Source organism: Molothrus aeneus, chromosome Z (genome assembly GCF_037042795.1).
Source record: "Molothrus aeneus isolate 106 chromosome Z, BPBGC_Maene_1.0, whole genome shotgun sequence".
Taxonomy (NCBI): Eukaryota; Metazoa; Chordata; class Aves; order Passeriformes; family Icteridae; genus Molothrus; species Molothrus aeneus.
In genome coordinates, this window is record NC_089680.1 from 48,616,221 (window position 1) to 48,631,274 (window position 15,054).

Below are 15,054 nucleotides of genomic sequence, written 5' to 3' on the forward strand. Positions count from 1 at the left end.
GATGCAATAACTCAAGACCATGTGCACATTCAAAGCTACCATCACTGCACTTACACTTTTTCATTAGATATTATAATGGCATTGGCCTCTTCTCCCATCATATTTTTACTGTGCACTGTGCTGAATGAGTCTGCCCTGAGATGAGCTTAGAAATACATAAAAGTAAAACCTGGAGGCACAGCCCTCTAATTGTCTTGACTGCAACATGCTTTTACGGAATTGGAGATTTGACCCACGGAAAATTTTAACATAATAATCCAAATCCTTTTTTTCATCATGAAGAGGATTCTGTATGACAAACCATGATATATATAGACAGGATTTGTTTCATCTACATGAGAAAAACAAGCAATTTTGACCATCTTCACCCTGTCAGCAGAGCAAACAGGTGAACACACTAGTGCTCTTATCTTCATCCTGCCTTTTCCATGAACAGTATTTGGAGCTGGTTTCTGATACACTGTCACTGTTATGGAGGGAATGAGGAATAGAGAGAGAGATGTGGAAATATTTGTGCAGTCACAAAGCAATTTAACAGAAGCCTCAAATATTTAAGCTTTTTAAAGCTCGCACAATCTTTCTGAAAATGTGTAGTATGCCAGGTGCTCTCCTTGGAGAGGCAAGCAGGACCCTGAAGGTGTAGCCCCCCAGCATCACAACATGCAAGTGGCAAGTCCAGTCAGCTGTGGTATTCCTGGAGGCAGGCAGGAGCCACTCAGATAGGGTATGCATCTTTCTATTTTGAAATGTTACCAATTGCATTGAACTGGAAGAGAGAGGAAATCTGTACTGTCAACCAAAGGCCTCTACATGAATGAAAGAGCAAAGATTTCCTGCAGCTAATTTCAAGTAAATTTCAGCAAGCAATTCTAGGTTTAGCAGAGGTGTCTCAGCTCCAAAGATCTTCCTTCAGTCCTTTATTTCATTTTGGCATTTTCTTTCAACCTTATTTGAAGGTTGTGGGTACTAAAGGGCCATAGGGCTGTAACTGTACATTTTCAAAGTCAAGAGAAGTTACATAAAACAATTTTCAACTGTGTTTTACAGTTGAAACCCAACCTTTCAGGAAATTAGTATTTTTTAAAAGTACTTTATCTACATTAGGTCAATGTCTATTATAAGAAATGTAGTTCCAGTGTTCCCTTTTGGTTGTCCACAATAGGAAATAGGTATGCTAGATGTTCATACCTTTCAGAAATGAAGCTTTTTTTCGCTACACCTTTGTACCAAGTACAGACGCTAGATGTTAATCTGTTTTAATCAGAACCTGTTCCAGGCTTGTGGTCTTGCAAACTGCACCCAAAGTGTTTTAAAAAACACCCAGACTTACCTGAAATTTTTAGCTTGGATGATGTGAAAAGGTGCCTGTCTCCTCAGTGCAGGACAAAAAATCACTTGGCAGTTGAATCCCTATACTGAAAATGTCATTGTGGCATCAACAAGTGGCTAAACCAACCATCCTGAAAGTGCACAAAACACTGATCCCCTGAGTCCTTAAATCAGGAATCAATGCAGAAATATGCCAGCAACAAGCTCTGTACTTGTAAGCCCCTCATCCTCCACTGCTGGCTGGACAGATGGCAGTGGAGGATGAGCCCCTCTGTCTGCTCCAGCTGCTGAAGTAAATGTCTGTTTAAAAGGAGGCTCGTTATAACCACAACGATGTAAAGAGAAGCAGTCAAGCTACAAGGAAGAGGTAACCTCTGTCAGCTAAGACACCATGAGGCAAACCAAGTGGCCATCTCTGTTCAATCAGATGGGAGTCTGGGGTGAGTAGACTCTGCCTTCTCAGCTGTTCTGCCTGGTGGAAGACAAAGCAGATGGTGCATAGGTCTTCACTTGGGGAAGAGGAAAGACAGCATCACAGTTTTGGCAATTATGTATGCTTTAACAAAGGGAAAAGCTGCTTTTTTTGAGGACTTGTGTGTCTGGTGTGGTCCACTGCTGTAAAAGAGCAGGGTGCTAGGCAGAGCCCCACCATGAGGGCACTTTTTACATCATACTCCCTGGGAAAAAAACACTCCATGCTCAGGGAAGTGTCATGTGCCAAGACATACTACAGCATTGCTGGACTCACTCAGATACTTTGCAAGCAGTCAGTGCAATGGGCATGAGACAGCGGACCCATTGAGAAACCCTGTTCTGGTTTCCCTGCAGGAGAAAACAATGTGAAGAAGATGAAAACAAATCTGTTTCATTGTTGCATGGAAATGAGAAGGGGTCTGCCACTGATACTCAAAGAACCTTGTGCCTTACCCATGCCAAGACCTGGCATCACATCTAAAGCACTTCTATCTGGGACAGGGTCCATCACATGCCTCCATAAGTCTGTTTCCTACACATACTGTATTAAAATCTAATGAATCCTAAATTCAACTTCTGCTGACAGACTGCTGAGAACAGCATTGGTGACTATCTAGTTGCACACTGCTACACAGAGAGAAAAGACTGCTCTGAGATCTCTGTGGTTTTCCAAGCAGTAGTACAAGTAACTACTTAAAATCTCACCTCCTCTTCTTAAAACCCGTCAAAGAAAATGTCAAAGCATGACTGCTTTGGATTATGTTTTCTGCTTATTTGTGCATGTATTTGCCTACACAGGATATGTATGGTTTTTAGGATTCAAAGCTAGCCATCGTACTCAAAGCTGAGAAGAACATGTTATCTACTTGTCACAGTTGGGATAGACAAATGCAAATGAAGACTTTGGGGGTTTGGACTTTTTCCCAAAATTACATTAATTCATAACTACAGCCATGACAGGCCCATTACATTCAGGAAACAAGTGACCAGAAAGAGGGACAGTTACAGCCTCTGTTTAACAGCAAGGTTCAGTTCAGTTTGCCTTGTCCTCTGTGGGAAAGGACAGCTTCATGCTGAGCTGTCTCATGTATACCATTTCTGAGGGTCACTTTTGTTTGGAGCTTGACGTCCAGGCACTCCCTGTGCATCAGGAGGGCATTGGCTGGTGATCTCTCTCACAGAGCACTGTCAGACACTGCCAAGCTCTGCAAACCCAAGCAAGGTTAGACATCCAAGAGTACTTGGAGCAAAATTTCTCGTCTTACTTTGTTTGAGAGCCCAGTCAGTTGGTGAGGGTAGAGTAATAAAGAAATGAGGCATGGCATTTTCTGCAGCAGAGGAAATGCAAGTGCTTCCTTTTGGCACAATGTGAAAGGAAGCTGCTAGGTGAAAACTATTTGTCATCATGAATGATTGTTTTCATTTCTCACGTTGGCGTCTGCAGGAGACCTTATCTGAAGGGGTGTATATGTGGTTGCGCTGTTAAATTATTAAAAAAACCAAACATCTGTTGATGTCCCTGCATATATAGGAGTTCTGTAGTACTTTTCTCCTCCATGTTCAGCCTTCCAGCTGCCACTGTCAGAGGTCATAATGACAAAAAAAGGAATTGCAAGTAACCAGTAAGCCACAAAAGTGCTGAAAAAATTCCTGAGCAATCCATGGGTCATTATGCACTTCCAGAAGCCAAAACATACATAATCTTCATGTATTTTGGGCTGTAAGCTCAAAACAAATACTGTGTCTGGAAAAATTTATTATGGACTGTTTTGATTCAGTTGCACAGTGTGTAAAATGATTGTGCATCCTAGGAACTGCAGGGTTATCTCAAACCTCATGGTTGGGATATCACAAGGTTGCAAACAATCTCACTTATAAACTACAGAGTTGTTGCCATGGTGTATCAAAGCTCTCCACATTTTTGGAAAGCAGCAAGACAAGGTAATGTAGGTGTTTAGCAGAACGATAAAAACAAAGATTCACTTTGGATTTTTTTCCTGAAAACAGAGTCTGAGCCTTGCTGTTCAGAGAAGACAAGAGTAAAGATCCTCACATACTTCACCGAGTGCTCAGATGCAGTCACTATCACTATAAGCATCATACTAGCTTAGCAGCGTAGATATTTTTGCCTTTTGTACCCAGACTTTATCAAAATGTTGGATTCAAACTTAAGCTTCCACTGGTTTCCTCTAAATCAAAGACTATAACCCTGAAGGAGTTGGAGTTTTTTTTTTTTTGGGTTCGTTTGTGTGGTGTTTTTAGAAAGAGTTTGGTAAGAGACCAACTTTTAAATGCAGGCATCTGTTGACATTGAAGCTGCCTTCACCAGCCTGCTCATTTCTCAGGTGATCTGCTCATCAAATAATAGGACTGTTGAACTCAGTCCCCAGGAGCTCAGATCTTTTTGCTGAGGAGATCTCTATGTGAGTGAGAGTTGCCAGAACTAGAGGCTGCCTGTAAGTATACTGTGCCAGAAGTTAGAGGTGAGAAGGCAGGAGGGGATGCTATGCCTGGCCCTGGGGTGCATCCTGTCTGTCACAGCTCTCCTACTGTTGGGTTTTTTACAAAATTTCTGTCAGATCTGAATGCGTTTAGCAGCTGATATCCTTGTTTTTAAATTATTTTGTTTCATAAACTTTCTAGGGCTGGTTCTGCAGGTGTATTGAAAGGCCAGAAAGTTCAAGGTTTATTTTCTAGCTCTAATTCACCTCTTCCTTGTTAAACTGACCTTACAGCATCTAGGTCATTCCCTCCCACCTTTCATTCTAGCATTCTCACACATACAAAAATCTATGCTGGGTGTTATGTAGTAAACCCAGATCAACATACAAGCAATTCAAGGAAACAAATAAAAATATGCAGTTCACATAAGCACCTATTCATTTGTTATTCCCAATATAGTATCAGTATTTACTAGATTAAACTATAATCCCTGTAGTACATCCCGTACAAATCTTTTACAGATAGATATCTTCAACTATGTAAGCTTGACCATTCAACTGACTCTTTCAGCCCTTCTAGATTAAAGTATCTTTTTTTTCTTTCCTAATAATGCCTTTGTATTTATTTTGGGCTTCCTGCATAGCTTTTGTGAGCAATGTTTACTCTGTATCTCCTTGAAAGACCTACTCTACCAAACCACATATATTTCTGGAAAGTTTTTGTCACTCTTATCTTGCAGGAGACAATTCAATGAGACCAGAACAGCAAGGCTGATGCAAAATGGTGCAACTGAGAAGAAAAACAGACTGGACACCATCATAAAAGCTGAAAATCAATTTGTGACCAAGAGCATTAAAATTCCAGACAGAAAAATTACAGAAAGGATTCTAGACCAACAGATTCATTGGAGTTAAATCCCAAAATCTCTCTCTTGGTCATAGAACTCACTTAGTGTGACCAATTTTCAACTCCAGGAAGAAAAAATAAAATTCCTCTCCATTAGCATGGGAGGATGAAAATTGGGAAATTCAAGGCTAATTGAGCAATGAATTATTATTTTGGCTGTCCCCTATGTGCCAGACATTATCAAAATGCCAGTCTCACTAAACCAGTTAAACATACAACATCTGAATTTGCTAGCACAATGAAATTAAGCACCATGGGTAGTATGGCTTCCTGACTATTACTACCTGCACATGCCTGCATGAAACATTATGATGGAATTTTAATTACCTGAACTTTACTGGCATCTTTTTATTTTGTATGACTTTGCCTTGCTCAGCTCAGAGTGGAGGTAGCTCACCTAGTGAGAAGAAATGCCATGGTTTGTATTCTCTCAGCATGGTTCCCCAAGCTGTACATAGTGGCAGTGGCTCTAACAAAAAAAAGGCTGATTTGCTTCTGAGATTTTTGGTTGTGGTCATCCAGCTTGGGCATTTAATGATAATTAAGCAATTTTCTGTCTGACTGGTGAAAAGACTGTACTCTGTTGTTTGTAGATGTAGGAATTTAGATCTTGAGCTCATGTTTATTCCTTAATTTTGGGTAACTAATCTGAGGCATGAAAGATTTGCAGTAAAACAGTTAAGCCAAAGCTGTTGGGGTGGCCTTGAACCTAGTATTTCTTAGTCTCTCTGAGTTCTCTGAGGGTAACTCCTGAGAGACAATGAATTCAGCTCATGAGTAAAAATCTTTCCTCCCATTTTCTATCCCTAATCATAGGCTTTAAGAGCTCATTTGAGTTTTGGAACATACCTATATTCCCTTAGTTTTTGCTGTGCTGTCACACCAGCATGGAAATATAGAAAGAAAAAACACAGGGAACCTTGCAGATAGATTGAATGTGAGTCTCGGATAAGTACTCAGGGTTGGCTTTCTCACCAATTCTTCTGCTGTTTTCCTTGTGATTTCAAATGCTGAAAAGGGCAATTAATAATTAATATCCTAGAATAAAGATTTGTGTCTAATCCTGTTTGTTTGAAGCACCTGCCAACTGTGCACAAAATACATGGAGGCTATTTCAGGAGGAGGTATTCACCCTGGAGAATATAAAAACCACCTACATGCTATGTGTGGGTATTTTGGGATTTTAATGGTGGACTGACAGCTTTTGTATGGTGACATAACACCCTTTCCCCCAGGAACTAAGCAGGTATGTCAGTTTATCCAAGCAGTTAGAGAGCAGCACTGCGCTGGAAGGCCATGTGAGGCCCTCTGACCCAGCTTCCAGGGCTTCCATGAGAATTATCTTTGAAATAGAGGGACAAAGCTGGTGGCTTCACTTTTCCCAGGATGTCAGAGAGCTCTGGAGCAGGGAGTCCTGCAATTTGCAGGTCTTTGTGGAGGAACTTGAAGTCATTTCGCATGTGCAGAACAAGAACAAGACTGCCTTTTTTCACCACAATGGAAATTGGAATGTGGGAAGATGCTGAGGGGTAAGGAAAGTAGGACACAAATCAAGTAGGTTTGGGAGACTCTCACCAGTTGTGCCAGTGAATGAGAGGGCAGCCTACTCTGATGCCCTAACTGGCAACAGAAACTGGCATTTCTTCCCTTATTTCTTACTTCTACTCTCAGCTTTGGGGAATGTGTGGATTTAGTACTTGCTGCAGTGGCTTTTGTATCCAGGCCTTTGCATTTCACATCCATGTCTGGTTGGTCTCTGACATACAGGGAGTCAAGGCTTTCACAAGGAAAACCTCTTGAGGACTTTTGATAACCATCCATTACACAGCCTAAGGAATATGGCTGGCATCCATGTGTTTGCAGGCTTCTCTGGCACAGTCCCTCTTTCAATGCTGTGCTTCTCCAAGTACGGGGTTCTCTTAAACTCTCCACTGTCACCACAAGCGATTGCTCCTGGCTCAGGGGCTTGTAAGGGGAGGAGTATAATCTGACAGGGGCCAAAACCTCCAATATGTAAAGTTCCTGTCTCAAAAGCAAGTGAATAGATTCTGCTGAAAGCAGCAGATAGAGATGCAATGGTAGTCCCCCAAACTGGGGGGAGAAGAAGAATGCGGGTGGTTAAAGATAGTGGGACCACACAGCCTACACAGCGTACTACACTGCCTTTGTAGTAGCTGCTACGCAGTGGACAGACCAAAGGCAGATTGCACTTCTTGTTTACAGTGAAAGAACACATTCCTCTACAAGACAGGACGGAACCAATAAAGGCATGACTTCAAGGAGAAGCCAGTGGCATCAGATGGGAGTGTGATTCAAGATGAAAAAACACTTATTTGACATCACTTCCAGCCATTCATAGGAGGAAATCCTGAGCAACAAAGATATCCACCTATGAGCAGTTGCCCAGATGTATCTTCATCTTGATGGGCAACAAAATACTCAGCAGCTGTTTGTTCTTTTGCTATTTCTTTGTATTTTTGTATTTCTCCCTAGTCTTTCACCTTAACTCTGGACCCTCCTGTCTGATTTCCATCTTCCTCCTGAGGGTGCTTTTTTTTTTAAAGAGATTGAGATGAAGTACTTAAACTTAAGTTATCCCTACCTAGTGGATGTTGCCATGACAAGGTTTATTTCAGCTTCTTAATGAGAGGCCTGAAATAAAAAGGCTGTCCAGCAATACTTACTTGAATGTTGCCAGGGCAACCTAGGCACTCCTCAAAATTACTGGCTCTGTGAGCCTTCAACCATTCAATGCATTTGAGTTTTAGATAATCAGCTGAAAATTGTGGGTAGATTGGTGGTTCAGCAATGGAAAGGAGTGCCTGTACAGTTGTAGATTGAGCATACAAGCATTTGAAAGCTTGATCAATTCCTTTGGATATTTTTAATAGGATCCCACTCAAAGATCAGTGTCTCTGCTAACAAAACTTTACAAGTCTCCATGTCAATGTTTTCATGTCACTTGACTGTTTCACTTCTCATCTTCAGATATTCAGGTATAAAAACACTGGGAAAAAATTTTTAATTACCTGAAGTAGTACCTAAGTAGTCACACATGACCATTGAGAGTTACCTGTTCAATTAGGGACTTTTCTGATCATTGTCTTGAAATAATTCAGTGGCTGATTCAACTCCCAGTTCTGTGGCTCTGTGAGAGGGCAAGAATTAATGACTCCTGCTGATCACGTGGTAACAAATGCCTTGCTGCATAGATGACATGTAATCATATGATGTGACTACTGAACCAGGAAGGGCTTTGAGTTTTTTTGTCCAGGTGATGTGACCCAAGTAGTTATGTGGCTAAGGGCAGTTATATTTTATTTAGGTGTTGACCTGGCAAAGGAGCATCTGTTGACAGGCAGTGGTGCACAATGTAGGCAGATGTACATACATTGTAAGCTTTGAATTTAGGGCAGGGAAAAGAAAACCAAACTAAAACATTCACATGTCACAGCATGTGCACCAGAACAAACCAAACTGTCACTTTACATGGGTCAAAGGTGGCTGTAGGAATAAGCAGATATCCAAGGCAGAGGATTAACTGGAGTAAGGCTAGAGATAGAAAGGGGAGAAAATGACCCAGATAAATACAGGAAGGATTTAGAGAACAAGTGTTGCACTCACTTGTGACCACAGCTTTTCTGGCATTTTTAAATACTAGAAGCAAAATTATTTGTCTGAGCTGAACATTTGCGGACCAGGAGAACTGCCAGAGGAATGATGGAACAGCACCTCTGAGAGCTGATCTTTCCAGCTTCACCCAGAATCTTTGCAGGACTGCTTTCAATGCTTGGCTGCAAAAAAAGATGGGAGCTGAGAGCTGGCCCAATGCAGAGGGAAGGTCATTCCCAAGGCTGACAGTGTCAAGACGGGAATCTTGAGCAGAAAAAGCAGTCTGAGAGATTATTCAAGTTTTCTCCTGGGAGGAAAGGCATCCTCTCAACTAACCTTTAAACCCCTCTGCATAAACCAGTGACACAGAATGAGGGAACTTCCTCCAGCACTTCCCAAGCTCAATAATTACCTTTTAATTTCTGCAAAGCTAAGTGACCAGTGATCTTGATCTCCTGAGACAGACTTTGTCCACTTATTTGTTTGTGCGTGTCTGTGTAACAGAAAGATACAGTCCCTTCTGTGCTAAGCTATTTTAGGGGTGCATACAGCACACAGATCATGATGAAGATGGCAGGAGCTGTAATTCTTCTGCAGCTCTGGAAAAGCAAGACAATCAGCCTACTGCAAAGGCCAAAGTATTTCCTTACAGAATGCAAAGCTACCACAAAGATGGAAAGCTCCATAGACACCTCAGCTCTAAAATGCCTCCTGTAACAGGGGGTGAACTCAAACTCAAGGTTCCCATGGCCCTCCTGTCCTTGGCAGCCCCAGAAGGCACTTTTTCCTTGGTTCCTCAGGGTACTCCTCCAGAAAGGACTTCGCAGGAGAGCTACACCCAGACAAATGCCTGCCCAGTGTGAAGTCAGCTTTGCTGCTTCTGTAAACCAGGCACTTCTGGAAAACTCAGATCCTTGTTTGAAAAATGTTCTATTCTGTCATGCAACGAGAAGGACCCATCAGGCTGCATCTGTTGACCAGCATATCATGCTGGTCATGTCATGTTGACCAGCATATGTAAGCATTTTCTCTGTTTTGCCAAAATGTCAGATGCCATTTAAAAGCTCAGCAGCCTGAAGGCAAGGATGGGAATAGTCTATGAATGGCCAAGAAAACATCCTGAAGTGACTTTTTTGTTTCACCCAAGCTAAGAGAAACATAAGCAGCCCAAAGCCCTTGTTAGACCTTGTGGTTTTACTGCTATCTAAACACCAGACAAGGAAGACCATCATTGCTCTCTAGATAAGCATTTGAGAACTCAAAACTGTAAGTTTTCTGTTGACTACAAAACATATCTAAGCACAGTTGCCCTGTGAAAAAGCAGGCAAAGCAGACCCAAGACAGTAAATTTAACGCTACGTGGAATACCTGACTGAAGAATTGTTTGGAGTCAAAGCTGATTAGCCAGGTCATTAGTATTTGACACACAGATAAACAGGTAAGGACAACAAACTGTTTTGTGAAATACAGAAGTCAGCCGAGATATCTTCCTTTGCAAGCTGTCGAGTATAAACTTACTGTGCCAGAAAAAAATTAGTTTCCTTGTAAATCAGAGCCACTTATGAAAGGCTCCTGATGGAAGGCATCTGCACATGATGGAAACCCCCAGCCTCACAGATGTACATTGGACTTTAATGCATTCCTGTGAGGTTTACACAGGTAGATGACAAAATGGGGAATGTCCCTTCTTCCCCTTCCCTGTAGGTTTCAGTGTAGATGGGGAAAATACTTAGTTTTGTACAGCAATGGCATTGGCTGATTGTTGCTGACCAGATTCTTAATCATGTTGTTCAAGCTCTTTTAACAGTACACAGAAAGTCTTTGTTAGGAGGACATGTGCAGCGTACGAGTATAAAGCAGTCTTTGGCTAAGAGCACAAAATATTGTTACTACTTGATGTGCAATTCATATGACCATCATGCTTGCCAGCCCTACAGGACACCTCAGGAGTCACTGGTGGCCAGGAATGCATCAATCAGATGGGCTGGTGGTTAGCCTCTGAGGATCCCTGAGACACAACCTTTGTGTTTCTGGGTTGCTTTCATTTCCCAGGTCATTGGACACAGATAGCTCTGATGACTCTATCAATTACCAGCTCTGAGGTTATTCTTTACTTTAGAATTTTATTTTTCAAGATGGTGTTTGAATCCTCCAGCATCTAAAAAACTTGTCTCAACAAGCCCAGTCCTTCTCTTATTTTTCTGCAGATTTTCTTACAATTGCTTCAACCACAGCAACCAAGGGAACAAAAGGGGGTGCAGAAGGACCAGGCCTCTGGAGGTGGGTTGTAGTTTGCATATAGAGAGGAGTACATTTGCTGGAACAGCAAAGAGGAGAAAGGGAAATGTGTGATCAGCGTAACAATATAAAATCACATCTGATTTTTGTGTGGCATCTCACTGCAGCAGAAGAAGTGTAGTCAGGTCTCAAGGGGACTCAAGAAGAGATACTGTGATAGGCAGTTTTATGTGGATCATTATGGCAAAGACCTGTTTCCTGTCTGAAATTTACCTTTCCTGGTAAAAAGAAGCCTGGCTGTAGAGCCTAACTCTGGCCAGAGTGCCAAATCAGGAATCCTCCAGAAGTTGATGTTACAGCTGGACTCCTTGCTGGAGTGCTTCTGTAATAGTCAATGATGTCTCCCTTTCTAGGTTGTTGTATTTCTGGAGCTCCAACAACCCAGATGTAAAAAGAGGAGATGATGCTACAGACAAGGTTCATGCTAAGAATCCAGCAGTACCACTGGTCCAGTGCCTGCTGTGCTGGGGAATCAGTAATTAGGAGACTTCTCTGGGCAGTTCTCCTTCATGCCTTAGTCTAGGAATCTGCAGTTCCTGCATGGGACACAGAAGAAGTAACTCCAGAGGACACACAGATGACCAGACACACCTAGGGTTGCAGTGAGATGTTGCAGTTTGATTTGGAGCAGCCCTTCCATAACACTTCTGGGAAAGTTTCTTTGCATATGTACTGTGAGGGTGGCTCAGGAGGGGAGGAGGAAGGAAAGGCAGAATGAATGTAGCTTGAGGTGGGCAGACTGGTATTTTTTCAAAGTGAATAAGGCAGTTTAGGTTTTTCTACCTTGTTAGAGAGTAAGTACTGCAATAAGGACATGACCAGAGAGGGCATGCATGTCCAGGGAGCTCTCTGTATGGTTTAAATGCCTGCCAAGCAGCTTGCAATTGCAATGTCTCCCACCTGAGACACTGCAGACAACCACATAAGCTTCCTAGGGCATGGACACACACAGGGACAGCTGGGCATACAGTGAGCCAGGCCCCCTGAGCAGCACAGCCTCAGCTCCTGGGAAGTGCAGGGCATGGCTGCTGTGGTGTTTGGGAACCTGTGTATCTGCATCATAGTGACTCTGCAGCCCTGCTTCTCCATCCCCACGGTGCAGGTCCTGGACCTGCCAAGTAAGTGAAGAAAGCCGGGCACCTTGTGACTCTCCACAGAACTTGGGCACCAAGTGGGTGGTGAGAACATCTTTGTTTCTGTTATAAGAGATTCTTCCACGTGGCCTCTGCATGCAGGAATGAACCTGCAGACTCCTGCTCTGTGAAGGTGTTGTGTGAGCTCCCTCTCATGCAGCATTTGTGTCCTTTTAGCCAAGTGATAGCTTCTGCCTAAGGCCAGCCCTTTCTTTCCTTTAGCCAGAGCTAACGTACATAGCAATGACACTTGAAAAGAACACTTCTGGCATTATTTCACCATTACTTTGCAGCGGCAGCAAACACAACATAAAATCTCTCCAGCTATGCCATGTAGTGTGGTACTGAAAAACATCTTGTTTTGAGCAGGTAGCTAGAAGGTAAAACTTGGTAGGGAGTTCATCCCCAAGAAAAGAAATCATCTATTACTTTCCTTTCTATTGTTGATCAGTTATGATAAACACAGGGAGTCTGTAGGTTTAAAGGATAAGAAAAAGAGCCACTATTGTCTGGGCCAAATAGTGGTGTTCCAGTGAGCTCACAATCTACTCCATGGAGTTTGGTTTATGTACTCCAAAAGTGTGGATTCTCTAAAAGACACAGAAACTCATCCATCTCTAATCAAACTGTTTCATCCCTTTTTTTTCTTGTCTTTCCTTCTCTCTTTTGTTCAAAGGATGAGAAGAATCAGGTGTTGATCACCAATGCTTGGCTGCAGATGGTGAGTAAACTCTGTTAGTAAAGAAACTCTAATTGAAAACAACTGAATGTGATTTCTTAGCAGAAAAGCAAGACTGCTATCTTATAGATTATGTATAATGCAATACAGGCATTTTGAGTCCTTTAAAATTTCCCTAGTACTCCTTTTAGAATTGAAAATTAAATTCTGGAGACTACACTAATCCTTTGGACAGACCTGTTGACCTTTTGAGCATGGAAACCAACTGCATTGTTTTGCCAGTGGATGTAGTGATCTAGTAACAAAGAGTCCAGAGTTAGAGTCCCATCATAGCTGAGAAGAGTATCTTCGAGGGGCTCAAGGCCCTCTCCATAACCAGTGATGGGGACTTATGAGCAAGCCAAACACCCAATAAAACAGGCACCTGCACTTACCACTTCTTGGAAATTTCCACCTCTGCCTGAGACTGGGAGCCAGGGCATCTGTCCTTGAACACAGAAGTGGTCACATGCAGACTACTCATAGGGGGTGGTGGGTAGTCCAGGGACCACAGAGGGCCCAGTGCTGCTTTGCTGCTGGCAGCACGCAGGCAGCTCTCTGGAATATTGCTTTCCCTCATGCTTTACAAACCTCTTACATAAACATTCCTCCTCCCTCCTCTGCAACCTGCTCCAGCTGAGGATTCACCTGCATGGTCACACAGAATAAGCAAAACTGACCTTCACTAAGGAAAGGGACCTCCTTTACAGGACAGAATTTCCCATCAGGTCTGCCTGGCTGCCTATGGTGAGGGATACAGTGTTTTCTTATGCTGCATAAACAGATCTCCTTAAGGGCTTGTGGTCAGGAAGGAAGCAGTTCTTAAAGTTCTTAAACCAATGGGAGACTTGAATGATTAAACTAATTCCACTTTGATTTTCACAGCCAAACACTATCTCATATTAATATGTTCAGCTGAGCAGGCTGTTTCTTCCTCAGCTGCCTGCTGGGATTTGCAGCAGAAATGAGTGTTTTCATATTGCAAAAACTAACCAAGACAAACCTATATGACTACAGGATTATTAGGTCAGAGCCTGTAGGTGTCCTGTCCTTTGCAGTAATGTTCCACAGGTTCAGATGTTCCACAGAGATGTTTCACTGATTAAGGTTTCCCTTGCAAGCCTCCCACTGAGCTTCATTGTAAGTCAGAAGGTTCCTCCCAAAAGCTGTTCCTGCACCTTTCTCGAATTAACTGTGTTGAGGTGGAGGATATGGGATCAGAAACAGTCCCTTGGCATGTAAAGTTCACTTGCCTACCTCTCATAGCAAGGTGGTTAGTAAAAGAGCCACCCAACCTTTGTAACAGATTAAATTATTTCCACCCAATGAGGAGACTCAGACCATGGTCCACCTACCACTAACCACCTCAAAAACCACTTTACTTCAGAACCAGCAGACCTCATGTAGGTGACTACTGCCAGTGGATTTGCCAGCCATCCAGCAAAGGTTTGGCATGCCTGGCCACAAGATGAAGAGCTAAGCACTGTCTTCAGTAGTCACACTGTTATTTCCTCTATATATGACAGCCTTTCTTAATAATTAAAACTGAGAATTAACTATTATCATACTGAGACTATTGCTATTGGCAAAATCTATTCTATTCCCATAATATTACAAAGAACATAGAAGACTTTTAAAAGCTCATATAATCTGATGTATGTGTTTGTCAACAGTCCTGGGTTGATGTTTACTTGTCTTGGGATCAATACGAATACCCAGGAGTGCAGAACTTGCGATTTCCTGCTGACCAGATTTGGGTACCAGACATTCTTCTGTATAACAGGTAAGCCAGATGTGAAATGGCTGGTAGGAGACTAGAAGTAAGTGCAGAAAATCAGCTATGCTTCACTGATACTATGGGCCTTTTGCCCTCTATGGATTTGGCCTTATCCTTAAATAGTAACAGAAACAAGCAAGCATCAGCTAACAGATTTTTCTAGTAGCCCATCTGATCTTCCTTGCCGTACTTCCGCAGATGTCTTCTTTAACTTTTTCTCTGTGAACACAGAGAGGAAACTATTACAGTCTCTTCAAAATTACCGTATCTGCAGGAGAGCTACTGTCCTATATGTGTCATGGTGTTTCTGATTGAAGTAAACAAATGGATTTTCATCTCATTTCCATTATCACATATTTTATAAA

General features: G+C 42.4%; 1 protein-coding gene across 1 annotated transcript in view; it reads left to right on the top strand.

Annotated features, from left to right (window-relative positions):
• Nucleotides 1-15,054, top strand: part of LOC136568745 (neuronal acetylcholine receptor subunit alpha-7-like) — a 58,092-nt gene that overhangs the window by 16,904 nt on the left and 26,134 nt on the right. The window contains exons 3-4 of the mRNA XM_066568917.1: nucleotides 12,871-12,915; nucleotides 14,586-14,695. Of these exons, the coding sequence (XP_066425014.1) occupies nucleotides 12,871-12,915; nucleotides 14,586-14,695 (155 nt within the window). The remainder of the gene's footprint in view (nucleotides 1-12,870; nucleotides 12,916-14,585; nucleotides 14,696-15,054) is intronic.